At 45.8% G+C, this 14,701-nt stretch overlaps 1 protein-coding gene across 1 annotated transcript in view; it reads right to left on the reverse strand.

The window, feature by feature from the left end:
- Positions 1-1,261: 1,261 nt before the first annotated feature.
- The window catches only part of Mtor (mechanistic target of rapamycin kinase), a 129,873-nt gene continuing 116,433 nt past the window's right edge, over positions 1,262-14,701 (reverse strand). The window contains exons 50-58 of the mRNA XM_042695777.1: positions 12,779-12,861; positions 10,295-10,367; positions 9,739-9,813; positions 9,290-9,425; positions 7,795-7,860; positions 4,105-4,185; positions 3,636-3,716; positions 2,894-2,999; positions 1,262-2,095 (exon numbers count right to left, since the gene is read on the reverse strand). Coding sequence (XP_042551711.1) covers positions 2,080-2,095; positions 2,894-2,999; positions 3,636-3,716; positions 4,105-4,185; positions 7,795-7,860; positions 9,290-9,425; positions 9,739-9,813; positions 10,295-10,367; positions 12,779-12,861 — 717 coding nt within the window. The 3' untranslated portion in view covers positions 1,262-2,079. The remainder of the gene's footprint in view (positions 2,096-2,893; positions 3,000-3,635; positions 3,717-4,104; positions 4,186-7,794; positions 7,861-9,289; positions 9,426-9,738; positions 9,814-10,294; positions 10,368-12,778; positions 12,862-14,701) is intronic.

Genomic DNA, 14,701 nt, shown 5'->3' on the forward strand with positions numbered 1-14,701 from the left:
GGTGCATGGCTATTAGTACATTGATCTACCTACCTACCCATATGAGTGCGCATGTGCATGCTAGTACTGGGGCTTGAATTCAGGGCCTATGTGTTATCCCTTAGCTTGTCAGGGCTGGCACTCTCCTGCCTGGACTGGCTTTAGATGACAGGCTTAAGCCACTAGTGCCTAGGTAGTCTTTTTTTTTTTTTTTTTCCCCCAGGGTCTGGGCACTGAGCTTTTTTGCTCAAGATTAGTTTTCTACCATACCACTTGAGCCATAACTCCATTTCTGGCTTTTTGGTCTCACACTTTCTTGCCTGGACTGGCTCTGAACTATGATTCTCAGATCTCAGCCTCCTGGGTATCTAGGATTACAGGTATGAAGCACTGGTCCCTGGCCAGTCTGGCTTTTTGATTGTTAATTGGAGGTGGAGGTTTGCCTGTTTTTCTGCTGCCCCAGCTAGTTTTGAATGGATGCCTGGCAAGATGTGTATAGTTTTAAGTCCTGGATTTCCTTGTTGTTCCCTTTATTATCTATTGACCACCAAGCCATACATGCTGAGCCATGAAGCCTACCCATAAGATTTGGTGGGTGGGTTTCTTGCATGCTTGTGTGCTGCAGGTCTCAGACTTTTAAATCTTGGTGCTGGGTGATTCCTTTGTTGCCAGGAACGTCCCCAGTTGCTTCATGTGCCATTCCTTAAAATTCATCCCAAGTGGCCTCTTTCCTTGAGGTTCTCCTGGGGTGCCAGGGAATTATCACTTCTACCTGTGGGCTCGCTCCTTTCAGTACTTTGGGGTTGGTGGCCTCTGTTCTGTGTGCGGTAGGCCATCTCTATTACACTGTCCTTGTCTTCTCTGTAGTCCCTAGTAGTAAATATTAATAACACTGAAGGGTGTGCCTGTACGCACAGTATAGTGCTGGGAACAAAACCTAAGACCTTGTGGAAATCAGGCAAGTAGTCTACTGTCCCTTTTAGAATTTTTGTCAGTTTGGGGTGGGGAGGGAGGGGGTGGCTTGAACTCAGGGCCTGATCACTGTCCCTGAACTCTTTTGCTCAAAGCTAGCACTCTACCTCTTGAACCATAGCACCATTTTCAGTTTTTGAGTGGTTAATTGGAGATAGTCTCATGGGACCTTTTTGGCCCAGGCTGGTTTCAAATTGTGATCCTCAGATTTCAGCCTCCTGAGTAGCTGGGATTACAGGTGTGAGCCACCAGTACCCAGTTTCCCTTTTAGAATTCATTAAAAACTATGAATTAAAACTCAGTCATGTGCATGTTTTTAAAATTCTGATGTCATTTATTGGCACAAAAACGATTCTGATACAACGTGATGTCTAGACGACACTGCCCCTATACTTTGTGCATGTAGTTGAGTACTTACTTCCTGACGGGCCCCACCTGTTCCAGTAAATCTCCCTCCGAGTTCAGCTCCTCCAGGGCGGACCTTGTGCTCAGAGTCCCTGCTCCGGGCATAGTGCTCAGCTCTTGCTGAGCACAGGACCGGAGTGGGCTCCACTGTGCTATGAGCCCCTGTACCCCTTTTGGTGGGGAGATCCTGCACTGAAGGGAGTCGCAGCATCTCTCAGTCAGTTGTCACCCATTTTGGCCCATCCTCCAAATGCTGCTGCTGTCCAGGGACACTGAGGTAAGAGGGTGGGCGGAGCACTGAAGGCCGCTTCTCTTCTTTACAGTCCAGGATCGACTGTGCTGAGTCTGCTGTGCCCCGCTGACAGGGATGACCAGGCTGGTCTGTCAGTGAGTGCTTACAACGAGCTCTCTTGAGTTAAGTCAAAACCCGTATTTCTAAGTTATGGATCTTCTGTTCCCCCCAAATCAATGGCTTGATGTATGTAGTATTATTGTGTTTCACTGTCTGGGAACATAATCAAGCCTTGTGTTTCTGACCTTATCTTCTTCAACAGCAGCTAGAAAGTTGGTTCAAACCAACTTGGAGTATACAGTAGTTCTTTTCATTTACATTTCAAAATGTTTAATTAGGTTGAACTTTCTGACCACAGTTTCAGTTTAGTGGAAGCACAGACCAAAGTATGAAAGCCTCAGAGGAGACGCTGTGGCATGCTGGGGCTCCCGCTACCAGAAGGGACACCTAGGAGGACAGACAGCAAAGGAACAGTTTAGCAAGCTGAGCCTCTTCACAGCTCTGCCTACATCCCACCGTCCATCTGACAGCCCTGAGACTTCTTCCCTGAGCTTCCCAGCACTCAGTGCGACATCTCCTGTGGAGGGCTGGCGCTGATGAGATCCCTCAAGGACACTTTCTGCATCTCCTCTCTCAAGTTTCTGCCTCTAAACATGCCTCAGCAATCAGTTATGGGATGCCTGGGGTCCTGAAGGCTAGACTCTCAGATCATCTGTCTCTTCATCTTCCTCTCTGTCACTGATCTGGGGTCTTTTCCTATGTCCTTTTTGTCTCTAAAGTATAACAAAAATCTTGATGAAACCTCACAAACTAACAGGCAGTCTATTCTAAGCCATTGCTTTTAATGCAACTTTTTTTGGGGGGGTGCCATTTCTGGGGCTTGAACTCAGGGCCTGGATGCTGTCCTTGAGCTTTTTTTTTTGCTCAAGGCTGGAGTTCTACCACTTGAGCCATTGTTCCACTTCTGAGTATTTTGTTCCCTGTGCTGGCTTCATAGGGTGACCCTCAGATCTCAGTCTAATGAGTAGCTAGGAGGACAGGTGTGAACCACCGGCATCCTGCTTCTTGATGCAGTGTTAACTGAGTTTTGTGTTTGTCCTCCAAATTTGTATTTCCTCCCCTGTGAGACAAGAAGTACAGCTGGTGAGCATGAGCTCTGCAGCTCTAACTGTCCTGGGGTTACTCGGGCCAGCTTTGGCTCCAAGGTTGGGAGCAGGGCTGGGTCCTCACTGCTGATGCACTCACCAGCCAATGTAGCACTGGCAGAGGTTTTCATGGGATGTGGCTTGTTTAATGAGCAGCTCTACTTGTGTTGGAACATCCAAGGTATCATCATGAGAGAAGTCTCGACCTGGGGAAGAGAAGTGTAAACACCTGTACCTGCTACCACCAACACATTCCTAGTTTCTTCTGGTCAACTTTCTGTCCTGGGTAGGTTGGTACTCTACTGCCTGCGTGTGCCTGGTCGGGGAGGTCTTGTGTTGAAGGGCAGCTCTGGAATGGGGGTCCTTTTTCCAGGATAGTTTCTGAGCACATAGCGGTATAGGTGCTTATCAATGTCACTTAACTGAAAAACTAAAGGCATGGCTGGGAAGGTGGCTTACTGCCAGAGTGCTTGCCTAGCATGCATGAAACTGTAGGTTCGATTCCTCAGCACCACATAAACAGAAAAAGCCACAAGTGACGCTGTTGTTCAAATGGTAGAGTGCTAGCCTTGAGCTGAAGAGCTGAGGGGCAGTGCCCAGGCCCAGAGGTCAGGCCCTGTGAGCGACCAAAAAAAAAAAAAAAAAGTGAACTCCATGTAAAATTGGTCACCAGCAGGAGAAGCAGAGGGGGAGCCTGAGACACTCCATGAGCCATAGGAGGCTGAAGCCCAGACACCACCCCGGACACCACCACCGGAGATGGGGCTGACCACCCACTCCAGGGGAGAGCAGCTCCCCTCAGATGTCTTGTACCAGAAGTGCACCTGAACAAACATACGTACCCGTGAGCTTGTCTCGAACCCTATTAATAATCTGGATAGCTTTCTTATTAAGGGCTTCGGGTTTCACCAAACCGTCTCCAACTGGAATGCACAAGAGCAGAAATAGCAGCAGGATTAGCTCACCACCACAGGTTCTATGGGGCCCCTGCTTGTCTTATCCATCATTTTCGTGGATGATGACCAGTCCTCCTTTGTGCCCATCTTTGTCCTCAGAATACAAGGAGAAATTCATGGAACCTCTCTTCTCACAGGCAGATTTGTTACCTCATCTTGTTGAACCCTACCCTTCCCCATTTCAACACGGCAGCTCCTTTCTCTCTCTCTGTTCTTTTTGTTGTTGTTGTTGTTGGTCTTAGAGCTTGAACTCGGGGTTTGGGCGCACTGTCCTTAGCCTCTTTGTGCTCCAAGCTAGCAGCTATTTTCTTAATAAATTCAGTCATTGGTGCAGGTCCTCAGAGGGTGAACTTACTGAATGAATGAATAGACTCTGGCACCGTGGTCCCTGTTTTCTTATGGGCTGGTTCCCCAAGTTCCACACTGTCCAAAATTTCTAGAGCGAAAAAAATCAATTAGCAGAAAAATTCAAACAACTTAGAAGTCATTGTCAGTGTGAGCTTTTGATTTTTCACATACTGTGCCCCTTTAACACTTGTCCTAAGGACCTCAGTGGGAGAGGAGAAAGCTTTGTGTTACTCTTTATTCATTTGTAAGTTGTTACATCTATAAAGCCATTTCAAGTGTGAGTTATTACTAAATCTATGGTGCTTATCAGAATGGAAATATACATTTTCAAGCTAATAGTAAGAATTCAATGTTCTGATGTGGAGAACAGGAACATAAATCAAAACCCTGGAGATAAAACATGTTTGGACAAAAATGGACGATAATATAAGAACGCTATCTTTGAAATGGTTCACATGGGGCTGGGAAGGTGTCTCAGTGGTAGAGCGCTTGCCTTGCATGCCTGAGGCCCTGGGTTCGATTCCTCAGCACCACATAAGCAAAAAGAAAAAAGCTGGAAGTGGCGCTGTGGCTCAAGTGGTAGAGCGCTAGCCTTGAGCTGAAGAGCTGAGGGACAGCGCCCAGGCCCAGAGTTCAGGCCCCATGACCGGACCCAAAAAAAAAAAAAAAAAGAAAAAGAAAAAAAAAGAAAAAGTCTGATATGGTCTTTAGCAGAGAAGATTCTGGCATCAAGAGTCTTGGTTAAGCTGGGAATGTGGCTTAGTGGTAGGATGCTTGCCTAGCACGCAGGAAACCCTGGGTTCGATTCCTCAGTACCACATACACAGAAAAAAAAATAAAAGCCAAAAGTGGTGCTATGGCTCAAGTGGTAGCGTGCTAGCCTTGAGCAAAAGAACCTCAGGGACCTGAGTTCAAGCCCCCAGACTGGCAAAAAAAAAAAAAAGTCATGGTTATACAAAGACTGCCATTTCCAAATGAAGGTTGTGACAACAATACTTTTATTAGTGATCCCCACACATAACATTTTTGGAAGTACTGGGTAATGAACTCAGAACCCAGTGCTTTCAAGTGCTCCACCACTTGAGCCACACCCCAGTCCATGTGACTTGATTTTTAAGCTATATATAAACAATCAGGTCTACTACATTTGGTGCAACCAGAACCACCCATCCTGACTTCATCTGTACTTGTGGACAGCATATAAGAGTCACTCAATGAGTTGGACGCCGGTAGCTCACGCCTATAATCCTAGCTACTCAGAAGGCTGAGATCTGAGGATCGTGCTGTTCAAAGCCAGCCGGGGCAGGAAAGTCCATTAGACTCTTATCTCCAATAAACCACTAGAAAACCGGAAGTGGTGCTGTGGCTCAAGTGGTAGAGCCTCACCTTGAGCTGAAGAGCGCAGGGACAGCGCCCAAGCCTAGAGTTAGCCCCACGATGGACCAAAAAAAAAAAAAAAAAAAAAAAAAAAGTCACTCAATGCATTCATAGCCAGGTATTAGTGGCTCATACCTAGCTACTCAGGAGTCTGAGATCTGAGGAGCATGTGGTTCAAAGCCAACCTGTACACAAAAAGTTTGTTAGACTCTTATCAATAATGAACCAGCAAAAAGCTGGAAGTGTATGTTGGCTTGAGTGGTAGCACACTAGCCTTCCTTGAGTGGAAATGCTAAGCAAAAGCATGAAGCCTTAAGTTCAAGCTCTAGTACTAGCACACACACACACTCACAAATGTACTCATGAGGGAGCCCTGATAATAGAACCAATTAAGTCACAGCACACTGTAGATGAAACCAGACATCTGAACAAGGTCTAAGATCAATGTTTGAGTACTTGCCTAGAATTTACCAGGCCCTGGTCCAATCCTCAGCACAGAGGCAGACCTCACAAATCTGGCTACTTTGTCCAGGGCACAGTCTAACCTGTCCATGTGCGACACCACATACGTCCAAGAAACATTCTTCATCTTTCTAGCTACCCACCCAGATTCCATTGCGAGGATGAATGACTCCGTCAGTGATCGTCAGTGGTGCCTCCCATGTTCTCTTAACTGCCAGTCCAAAATGACGCCCCTGCCTGACACACCATGGTGTCCTCTCCCAAACCAGCATGCATGGGGACTTGAGGACATAGCAGGGTGTGTTATTTTCTCTCTCTTTTCAATATCAGGGGTCAAACCCAGGGCCTCCCTGTGAGGAGGGCATAGGTGAGTGTGCCCTGCTCTTATTATTTCACATACATTGCTGTCGGCTCTGTAACTGAGGGCTGCACTTGTGCAGGTGCCTTATGGACCGTGACATTCTCTTCACGCCTCAGTCATTATTTGGATTAGTTAAGTCACTAATTGCAAGAATTTGTAGGGAATATACTTTTTTGCAAACAACAATATTTCCCTAAGTGTGAACTATGTAAGATCCTATGAGAGAAAAAAGGAGTTGAGGAGAGAGGAGACCAGAGAGCTAAACAGCTTCACTGCAACACTCCCCAAGGGTTTCAATACACTGAAGTACTCTGGCTTTTGGAGGGACCCGTCCTACCAAGGATACTCCTGGAGATAGTATTTCATGGGCTTCTCCTAGCAATGTAAGCAAATTTCTGCTGCTTCCATCTTCCCCTTTCTGAGCTATTAATAGGCTTGAAGGGTTGGGATGGAGCTCAGTGATGAACACCTGCCTAGCATGCAACAGGCTCTTGGCTCTATCCTCAGTACAGAAAAACAAGACAAAATAAACAAAGGCACATTTGTGGTCCAGATACAACACACACACTCTTTGTTGTTTTTTTTTTTGTCTTTCGTGGGGCCTGAACTCTGGGCCTGGGCCTGTCCCTAAGGCTTCAGCTCAAGGCTAGAGCTCTACCACTTGAGACACAGCACCACATCTGGTTTTCTGGTGATTAATTGGAGATAAGAGTCTCACAGACTTTCCTACCACTTGAGCCACAGAACCACTTCTGGAGATAAGTCGCATGGACTTTCCTGCCTAGCTTGGCTTTGAACTTCGATCCTCAGATCTTGGCTTCTTGAGTAGCTAGGATTACAGGTGTGAGTCAATGGCAATTAGCCTTCACATTTATTGAGATAGGGTCTCACTATTTAGCCCACAATGACCTCAAATTCACCATCACAATCCAGCCTCCAAGTGATAGGATTACAGGTAGTGCCATACCTGAAATAACTGAATTTTTTTTTTTTTTGCCAGTCATGGGGCCTGCACTCTGGGCCTGGGCGCTGTCCCTCAGCTCTTCAGCTCAAGGCTAGCGCTCTACCATTTGAGCCATAGCACCACTTCTAGCTTTTTCTGCTTATGTGGTGCTGAGGAATCGAACCCAGGGCCTCATGCATGCAAGGCAAGCACTCTACCACTGAGCCACCTTCCCAGCCCAATAACTGAATTTTTGTAGACAGATTAAGATCAGATAGTCATAAAAATTTCAGAGTTTGATGTATCCGTTCCATCCAGTAAGAAAAACATGTACCAGGTACTTAGCACTTAGTAAATTTCAGACCTCACCCTGAAAGTTCAATAAATACCTGTAGGAGTATAGCATCTCTGCCAGACTATCACCATCCAGGGCCTCCAGAAAAACTCATTGACCTTCAATTCAGCAGCCATGACCATTTTACATCTTGCCTGTTAATATGGCCACAACCTCCCTCACACGAGATGTACTCGGACCCTCCCTGGCGTGCACTCACCTACTGACTGGCCCGCAGAGTAGGAATCCGTCCTTGTTCGGGATCGTTTGTTGCCTTTGGTATTTGCTAGAAAAAGCAAGGGTAAAAATGCTCTAAACTTTGGCTTGTAGGAAACTTGGTTGATACGCTATTTTCTTTTTTGTTGGTCATGGGGCTTGCACTCAGGGCCTGGGTGCTGCTCTCCCTGAGTTCTTTTGCTTAAGGCTAGCACTCTACCACTTTGAGCTACAGCTCTACTTCCGGTTCTCTGGTAGTTTATTGGAGATAGGAATCTCACAGACTTTCCTGTCCAGGCTGGCTTTGAGCCTCCATCCTCAGATCTCAGCCTCCTGAATAGTAAGGATTACAGGCATGAGCCACCAGTGCCTGGCTGTTACAGACTCAACCATAAAAGTAGGTCCCCCCGCTCCCCCCCAAAAAAAGCTCTAATGCTGAAGAATGAACAAAAACCCAATCCTCAGGAGTAAGAGGGCATGAGGTGCTAGTGTGGGACTTGTAATCAGGCCACAGATGCCTCAGGCCATGGATTTAGACCTGATAATATAAGTAATTATGTAATGATGACATAATACAGGCAACCTAAGCTGAAAGGAAGTCTGATTTAACTGCAGTGGATTACAAGGCTCTTGTTAGTATATGTCTAGTAAAAGAATCAAAAGATAGACAAAGATATTGCTGCTTCAAATCACAACTGTTTGTACTTCTTATTAAAATTCCAGCTCAACAGCCCAAATAAAATATCACTAGTACATAGCCTATCTTAAAGAATAATGTGCGGGGCACTAGTGGCTCACACCTATAATCCTAGCTACTCAGGAGGCTAAGATCTGAGGATCATGGTTCAGAGCCAGCCTGGGCAGGAAAGTCCATGAGACTCATCTCCAATTAACCACCGGAAAACCGGAAGTAGTGCTGTGACTCAAGTGGTAGGCCACTGGCCTTGAGCTGAAGAGCTGAGGACAGTGCCCAGAGTTCAAGCCCCACGACTGGCCAAAAAAAAAAAAAAAGAACAATGTAACGAGACAGGTGCCATTGGCTCATGCCTATAATTCTAGCTACTTAAGAGGCTGAGATCTGAGGACTGCAGTTCAAAGCTAGCCTGGGCAGGAAAGCGCATGAGAAACTGATCTCTAGTTAACCACCAGAAAACTGGAAGTGGTGCTATGGATCAAAGTGTAGAGCATTAGCCTTGCACGGAAAAAGTTCAGGGACAGTGCCTAGGCCCTGAGTTCAAGTCCCACGAATGACCAAAAAACCAAAACCAAAAACAAAACAACACACACACAAAAAGCAAAACCAAAAAATATGTAATGACTATATAAGTTAATGACAGTTTTCTGTTCTAGATAGTAAAAATACTTAAATCCTATAAAGGACAAAGTGAAGTTCACCAATACACCTGAGCTCCAGGGGAACAAGGTATTGAAGTGTTACGTGTCAGACATTCTATTTTAGGAGGGTCCTAACCCCAGACCCAGCCGTGGATAATACTCACTGTCCATCAGTCTCCAGTTCAGCAAGGGGTCATAGACAAAGGCTTCCAGCACAGCCATGACGCTGTCCTTGTGTTCCCGAAGCACTTCCATCACCGTGTGGCACGTGATTCTGTAGTTGCCATCCAGACCCGTAACCTGGGAAGCCACACAGCCTAGGCATTACTAAGCGTGACTCACTGGTGCTTCACGATCAAAAGCCAGGGAGAGATCCTGCCGTCTTCATTGAGGAAGCAGCTCATGCACTGGCTGCATCTTTCAGGGAAGACACACGGGACCAGGGCTAAGGCTTTCAAAGGCCATTCCTAACGCAATGGGAAGTAAGAGGGGCCTACCAAGCCACCACAGACACTCAGGACCCAGGGAGCACTAGCAAGGAGGTCTGGTCAGAGGACTTTGTGTAAGTGTATCGACCCCCTCTCCTACCAGCTTGTTAGCAGCATCTCCTCACCTCCATGGCATTGGTCAGCATCCTTGTTAGTCTAAATGGAATCTTCTCTGGAAATTTTTCTCTGGTCATAGCAACCTATAGGGTAATCAGAGGAGAACGGGAATCCATGGTTAGATGGTTGCCTTCAGCTAACGGCAAGGTGAAGCAGGTGGCTTTCCCCTGCATTGCCTGCATCCATCTCTTTAGAGCATAGGAAATACAACACAGAAAGGAACTGGAATTCAGGGAGGACATTTATCATAAGAATTTGAAAGATGCCTAAAAAGCCAAAAACAGCCAAGACAAAACCACACACACGCACGCACGCACGCACACATGCACACACACACACACACAAACTAGAAAAAACGAAGACTGTGTGAACTGCCAGGAGGCAGAGTGGACAAGGGGTGATTCCTCTACTCAGTAGGGAGGGTGTGTGACTTAATCGCTGAGACTGACTTCTCAATCATGTTGGCAGGAAGGGGATAAGGAGCCTGACAGGGGCCTTTGGGTTATGTTTGCCTCAACTGTGAGCAGGGCAAGATTTCTACAGGGTTCTGGAAGATGTACTTACCTCAAAGCAGTCCCCAAAGTCAATGTGTAGGATCTTTCCACTCAGACGGTCCAGCATCAGGTTGGATGGGTGCCTTTGAGAAACACAAATGAGAGCAGGAATCAACAGACAAGCACTGATGAATGAATCAACTAGAATGTGAAAGTCTCTGCTGGGGTTGGCGAATCACAGTCTCCAGGTAAGTCTGGCCCCTGCCTGCCTTGTAATAAATCAGGTTGCCCTTGCTCCCTGATTTCTGTAACTCTTTCAGGTGGCCTCTGTGCTATAATGGCCCAGGTGAACACTTGTGACCACAGGCCTTCAAAGCCTTAAATACTTATTATTTAGCTTTCTGTAGGAAAGGGCTTACAAGCTGAAATGAAGATTTATTTAAAAGAAATTTGCTTTGCTGGGATCTTGGGCCCCATGATGAGTTGATTCTGACAGTGATGGCCTCTCAGGGTGGCCTGGCTGTCATTCCTAATGCACAGCTGCTGTAGGGGCTGGGCTGCTTGAACCCTGAGCCACTTCACACAGGGTTATCCAGCAGTCTGCTGCTTTTTGTTTTTTTGCGATGGGATCTCACTGTATCATTCAAACTGGTTTCAAAGTCTTGGACTTAGGTATGCACTGTGGTGTCTAGCCTAGTATTTTATTTTATTTTATTTTTGCTGGTTGTGGGTCCTGAACTCTGGGTCTGGGCACCGTCCCTCAGCTTTTCAGCTCAAGGCTAGTGCGCTACCACTTAAGCTACAGTGCCACTTCTGGTTTTTTCTGCTGTGGTGCTGAGGAATCAAATCCAGAGCCTCGTGCATGCAAGGCAAGCACTCTACCACTGAGCCACCTTCCCAGCCCCTAGCCTAGTTTTTTAAAAACAAGAATTACTGGGTGGGGGTAGAGAGGCAATTTCACTCTCAAATAACTGCACAAAACATGATTCCAAAAGAGAATAGTACTTAGGAGGCTGAGATCTGAGGACTGTGGTTTGAAGTGAGCCCAAACTGGAAAGTCTGTGAGACTTTATCTTTAATTAACCACCAGCAAACTGGTAGTGGCACTGTGGCTCAAAGTGATAGAGTGCTAGCCTTGAGTGAAAAAGCTCAGAGATAGCCCTCAGGCCCTGAGTTCAAGCCCCATGACTGACAAAAAGAAAAAGCAAAACAGTAGACACAGAGAATCCATTCTCTCTCTCCATTTTTTTTTTTTTTTGGGTCCGTTGTGGGGCTGGAACTCTGGTCCTGGGTGCTGTCCTGAGCCCTTCAGCTGAGAGTGATGACTGATGGATTGTGCTAGTCCTGGCTTCAAAGCTCATTCTTCAGATCTCAGCCTCCTGAGCAGTTATGATGACAGATATGTGTGAGCCACTGGACTCCAGTGAGAACCATTTTCCCTAAGATTCTCATGAGTCATTTCTTTCTCTTTTTTTTGGTGCCAGTCCTGGGGCTTGAACTCAGAGCCTGGACACTGTCCCTGGGGTTTTTTTTACTGGCACTCAGCTTAAGTCAATTTCTGAATATGACTACCCCCTGCCCCCACCTACCTTGCTGGGGACTGAATAATCCAGGACCTTCTGTACACTGGGAAAGGGCTGGACTAGTGAGCTACATGCCCACAACTTCTCCCTAGTTGCTTTTTTTCAGTAGGTACATTTGGATAAAATTTATACACAGCTAGGTGCTGGTGGCTCACACCTTTAATCCTAACTACTCGGGAGGCTAAGACCTGAGGATCTACAATTCAATGCTAGGCCAGGCAGAAAAGTCCCTGTGAGACTCTTATCTCCAATTAAGTACCAGAAAACCAGAAGTGGCACTGTGGTTCAAAGTGGTAGAGTGCTCACCTTGAGTGAAAGAACTCAGGACAGCACCCAGGCCCCGAGTTCAAGCCCCATCATGACTAACTGCACCCCCCGCCCTCCCCAAAAAAGCCTAAGTATCTACTTTGGTTGGTTCCAGTTATATTGAGAGAATTATTTGCTAGCAGAGTGGTGATTTGATATATATTATATATATATATATTATATAAATAAAATGAATTGATGCAATATGGCCTTTTTCTGGTACCAGGACTTGACTTCAGGACTCACAGACTCTCTACACTATCTTGTTTAGCTTACAGCTGGTACTCTATCATTTAAGTCATGCCTTCAGCATGGCTTTCTGCTGGTTAAGTGGAGATGGCATCTCATAGGCTTTTCTGTTTGGATTTGCTCTGAACCATGATTCTCCAGCTCTCAGCCACCTGAGCAGTTAAGATTACAGACATGAGCAGCTGGCTCCTGGCTTTTATACCAAACTAACCTATGGGGAAAGTGGTACTCTGGAACTATAGTTTTGCTTGTCTCCCCTGTGTTGGAATTATTGTTGGTATAGACTAGAGACTTAGGGTTGATGCTGGAAAGGAGGTCTAAAGTACAAAATACAAAGCTACTTACTAAAGAGTCATAAATCTCAGTGGAAAACAGAGTAGGAAGATGACTAAAAGAAACAAAGTGAACTTACTCACCGGTCTCCCAGACCTAAAATATATCCGACCATTGACATGACTGCTAAAGAGCGGGTGTAATTGGTTCTTCGGTCAAACCATACCTACAATATGGAGCACATGAGAACTAAAGTTGTGGATGTTACAGACATAATTTCAACATAATTATACCCCAATCAGTTGTTTCCTTATAGTCCACCAATACTCAGAATGTAGAGTGGAGAGGGGATGGGAGGGGTTGGGAGAGATGGAGAATGATGAAAGGGGTGACACTGATCAAGATGCATTGTACTCATAAACTGACTTGAAGTGAAATCCCTTTGTGCAACTCCTTAAAGACAATCAAAGTATAATAAAAAGGAATGTATAGTAGAATAAAGATTCCATTTATAATCATAAACTATGCTGCCAAGCACTGGTGGCTCACACCTTTAATCCTAGCTACTCAGGAGGCTGAGATCTGAGGATCATGGTTCAAAGCCAGCCCAGGCAGGAAAGTCCATGAGACTCTTATCTCCAATAAACCACTAGAAAACCGGAAGTGGCTCTGTGGCTTAAGCAGTAGAGCACTCGCCTGGAGCTAAAGAGCGCAGGGACAGCACCCAAGCCCAGAGTTCAAGCTCCATGACCGGCCAAAAAAAATAATAAAATAAATAAACTATGCTTCAGATTAAAGTTAATTACAAATTTGTTGGGCTTAGGTGAATAAACTTGTCTTAGGCACATAAAAACTGGAATAAGTGAAAATATCCATTTAGGACATCCATTTAAGATTATAAAGATGAAACTCCTTCAAAATCTTTTGAAACATTAAATATAATTCCAACAAAAATTCGGAAAAATCCTTTCCCTTTTCTTTTCCCCTACCTCTTTTCCTCCCCTCCCCTTCCCTTTCCTCCTGTTGAACCCAGAGTCTAGTGGGTGCAAGATATATACTCTAACACTTGAATCATGCCCCAGTTCTTTTGTTGGCATTTGTTTTTGAGGTAAGTCCTCTAGCTGAGAATACACGTATACACTAACCATCATACCTGGCTGTTTTTCCTTATTCTTTCTTTTTTTTTTTAGGGGGGGGGTGGTTGGTCATGGGACTGAACTCTGGGCCTGGGCACTGTCCCTGAGCTCTTCAGCTAGTGCTCTACCACTTGAGCCACTTCTGGTTTTCTGATGGTTAGTTGGAGATAAGGGTCTCATGGACTTTCCTGCCCAGGCTGGCTTTGAACTGTGATCTTCAGATCTCAGCCTCCTGAATAGCTAGGATTATAGGTGTGAGCCTCTGGTGCCCGGCTTTTCTTTCTTTTGCCTTGTGCCAGTCCTAGGGCTTGAACTCAGGACCTAAGTGCTGTTCCTGAGCTTATTTTCTCTCAAGGTTAGTGTTCTACCACTTGAGCTTCTATTTCTTGCTTTTTGGCAGTTTATTGGAAATAAGAGTCTCATGGAGTTTCCTGCTCAAGCTGGTTTTGAACTGTGATCCTCAGGTCTCATCCTCCTGAGATCTTAGCTAGGATTACAAATGTGAGCCACCAGTACCTGTCTTTTTCTTTTCTTTTCTTTTTTTGTCGGTCATGGGCCCTGAACTCTGGGCCTGGACGCTGTCCCTCAGCTCTTCAGCTCAAGGCTGGCATTCTACCACTTGAGCCACAGTGCCACTTCTGGCTTTTTCTGCTTATGTGGTGCTGAGGAATCGAACCCAGGGCCTCATGCATGCAAGGCAAGCACTCTACCGCTGAACTACCTTCCCAGCCCAAGTCTATGAGACTCTTATCTCCAATTATCCACCCAAAAGCCAGAGGTAGAGCTGTGGATCAAGTGGTAGAGTAGTAACCTTGTGTACAGTAGCCAGGCCCTTAGTTCAAGCATCAGGACTGGCACCAAAAAGAAAAAGAAAAAAATTAGACTTAAGTCTTAAACTAAAAAAAAATTCCAAATTGAGTTAGGATTTAA

This window comes from Dipodomys spectabilis, unplaced genomic scaffold (genome assembly GCF_019054845.1).
Source record: "Dipodomys spectabilis isolate Male_0828 unplaced genomic scaffold, ASM1905484v1 ptg000188l, whole genome shotgun sequence".
Lineage (NCBI taxonomy): Eukaryota > Metazoa > Chordata > Mammalia > Rodentia > Heteromyidae > Dipodomys > Dipodomys spectabilis.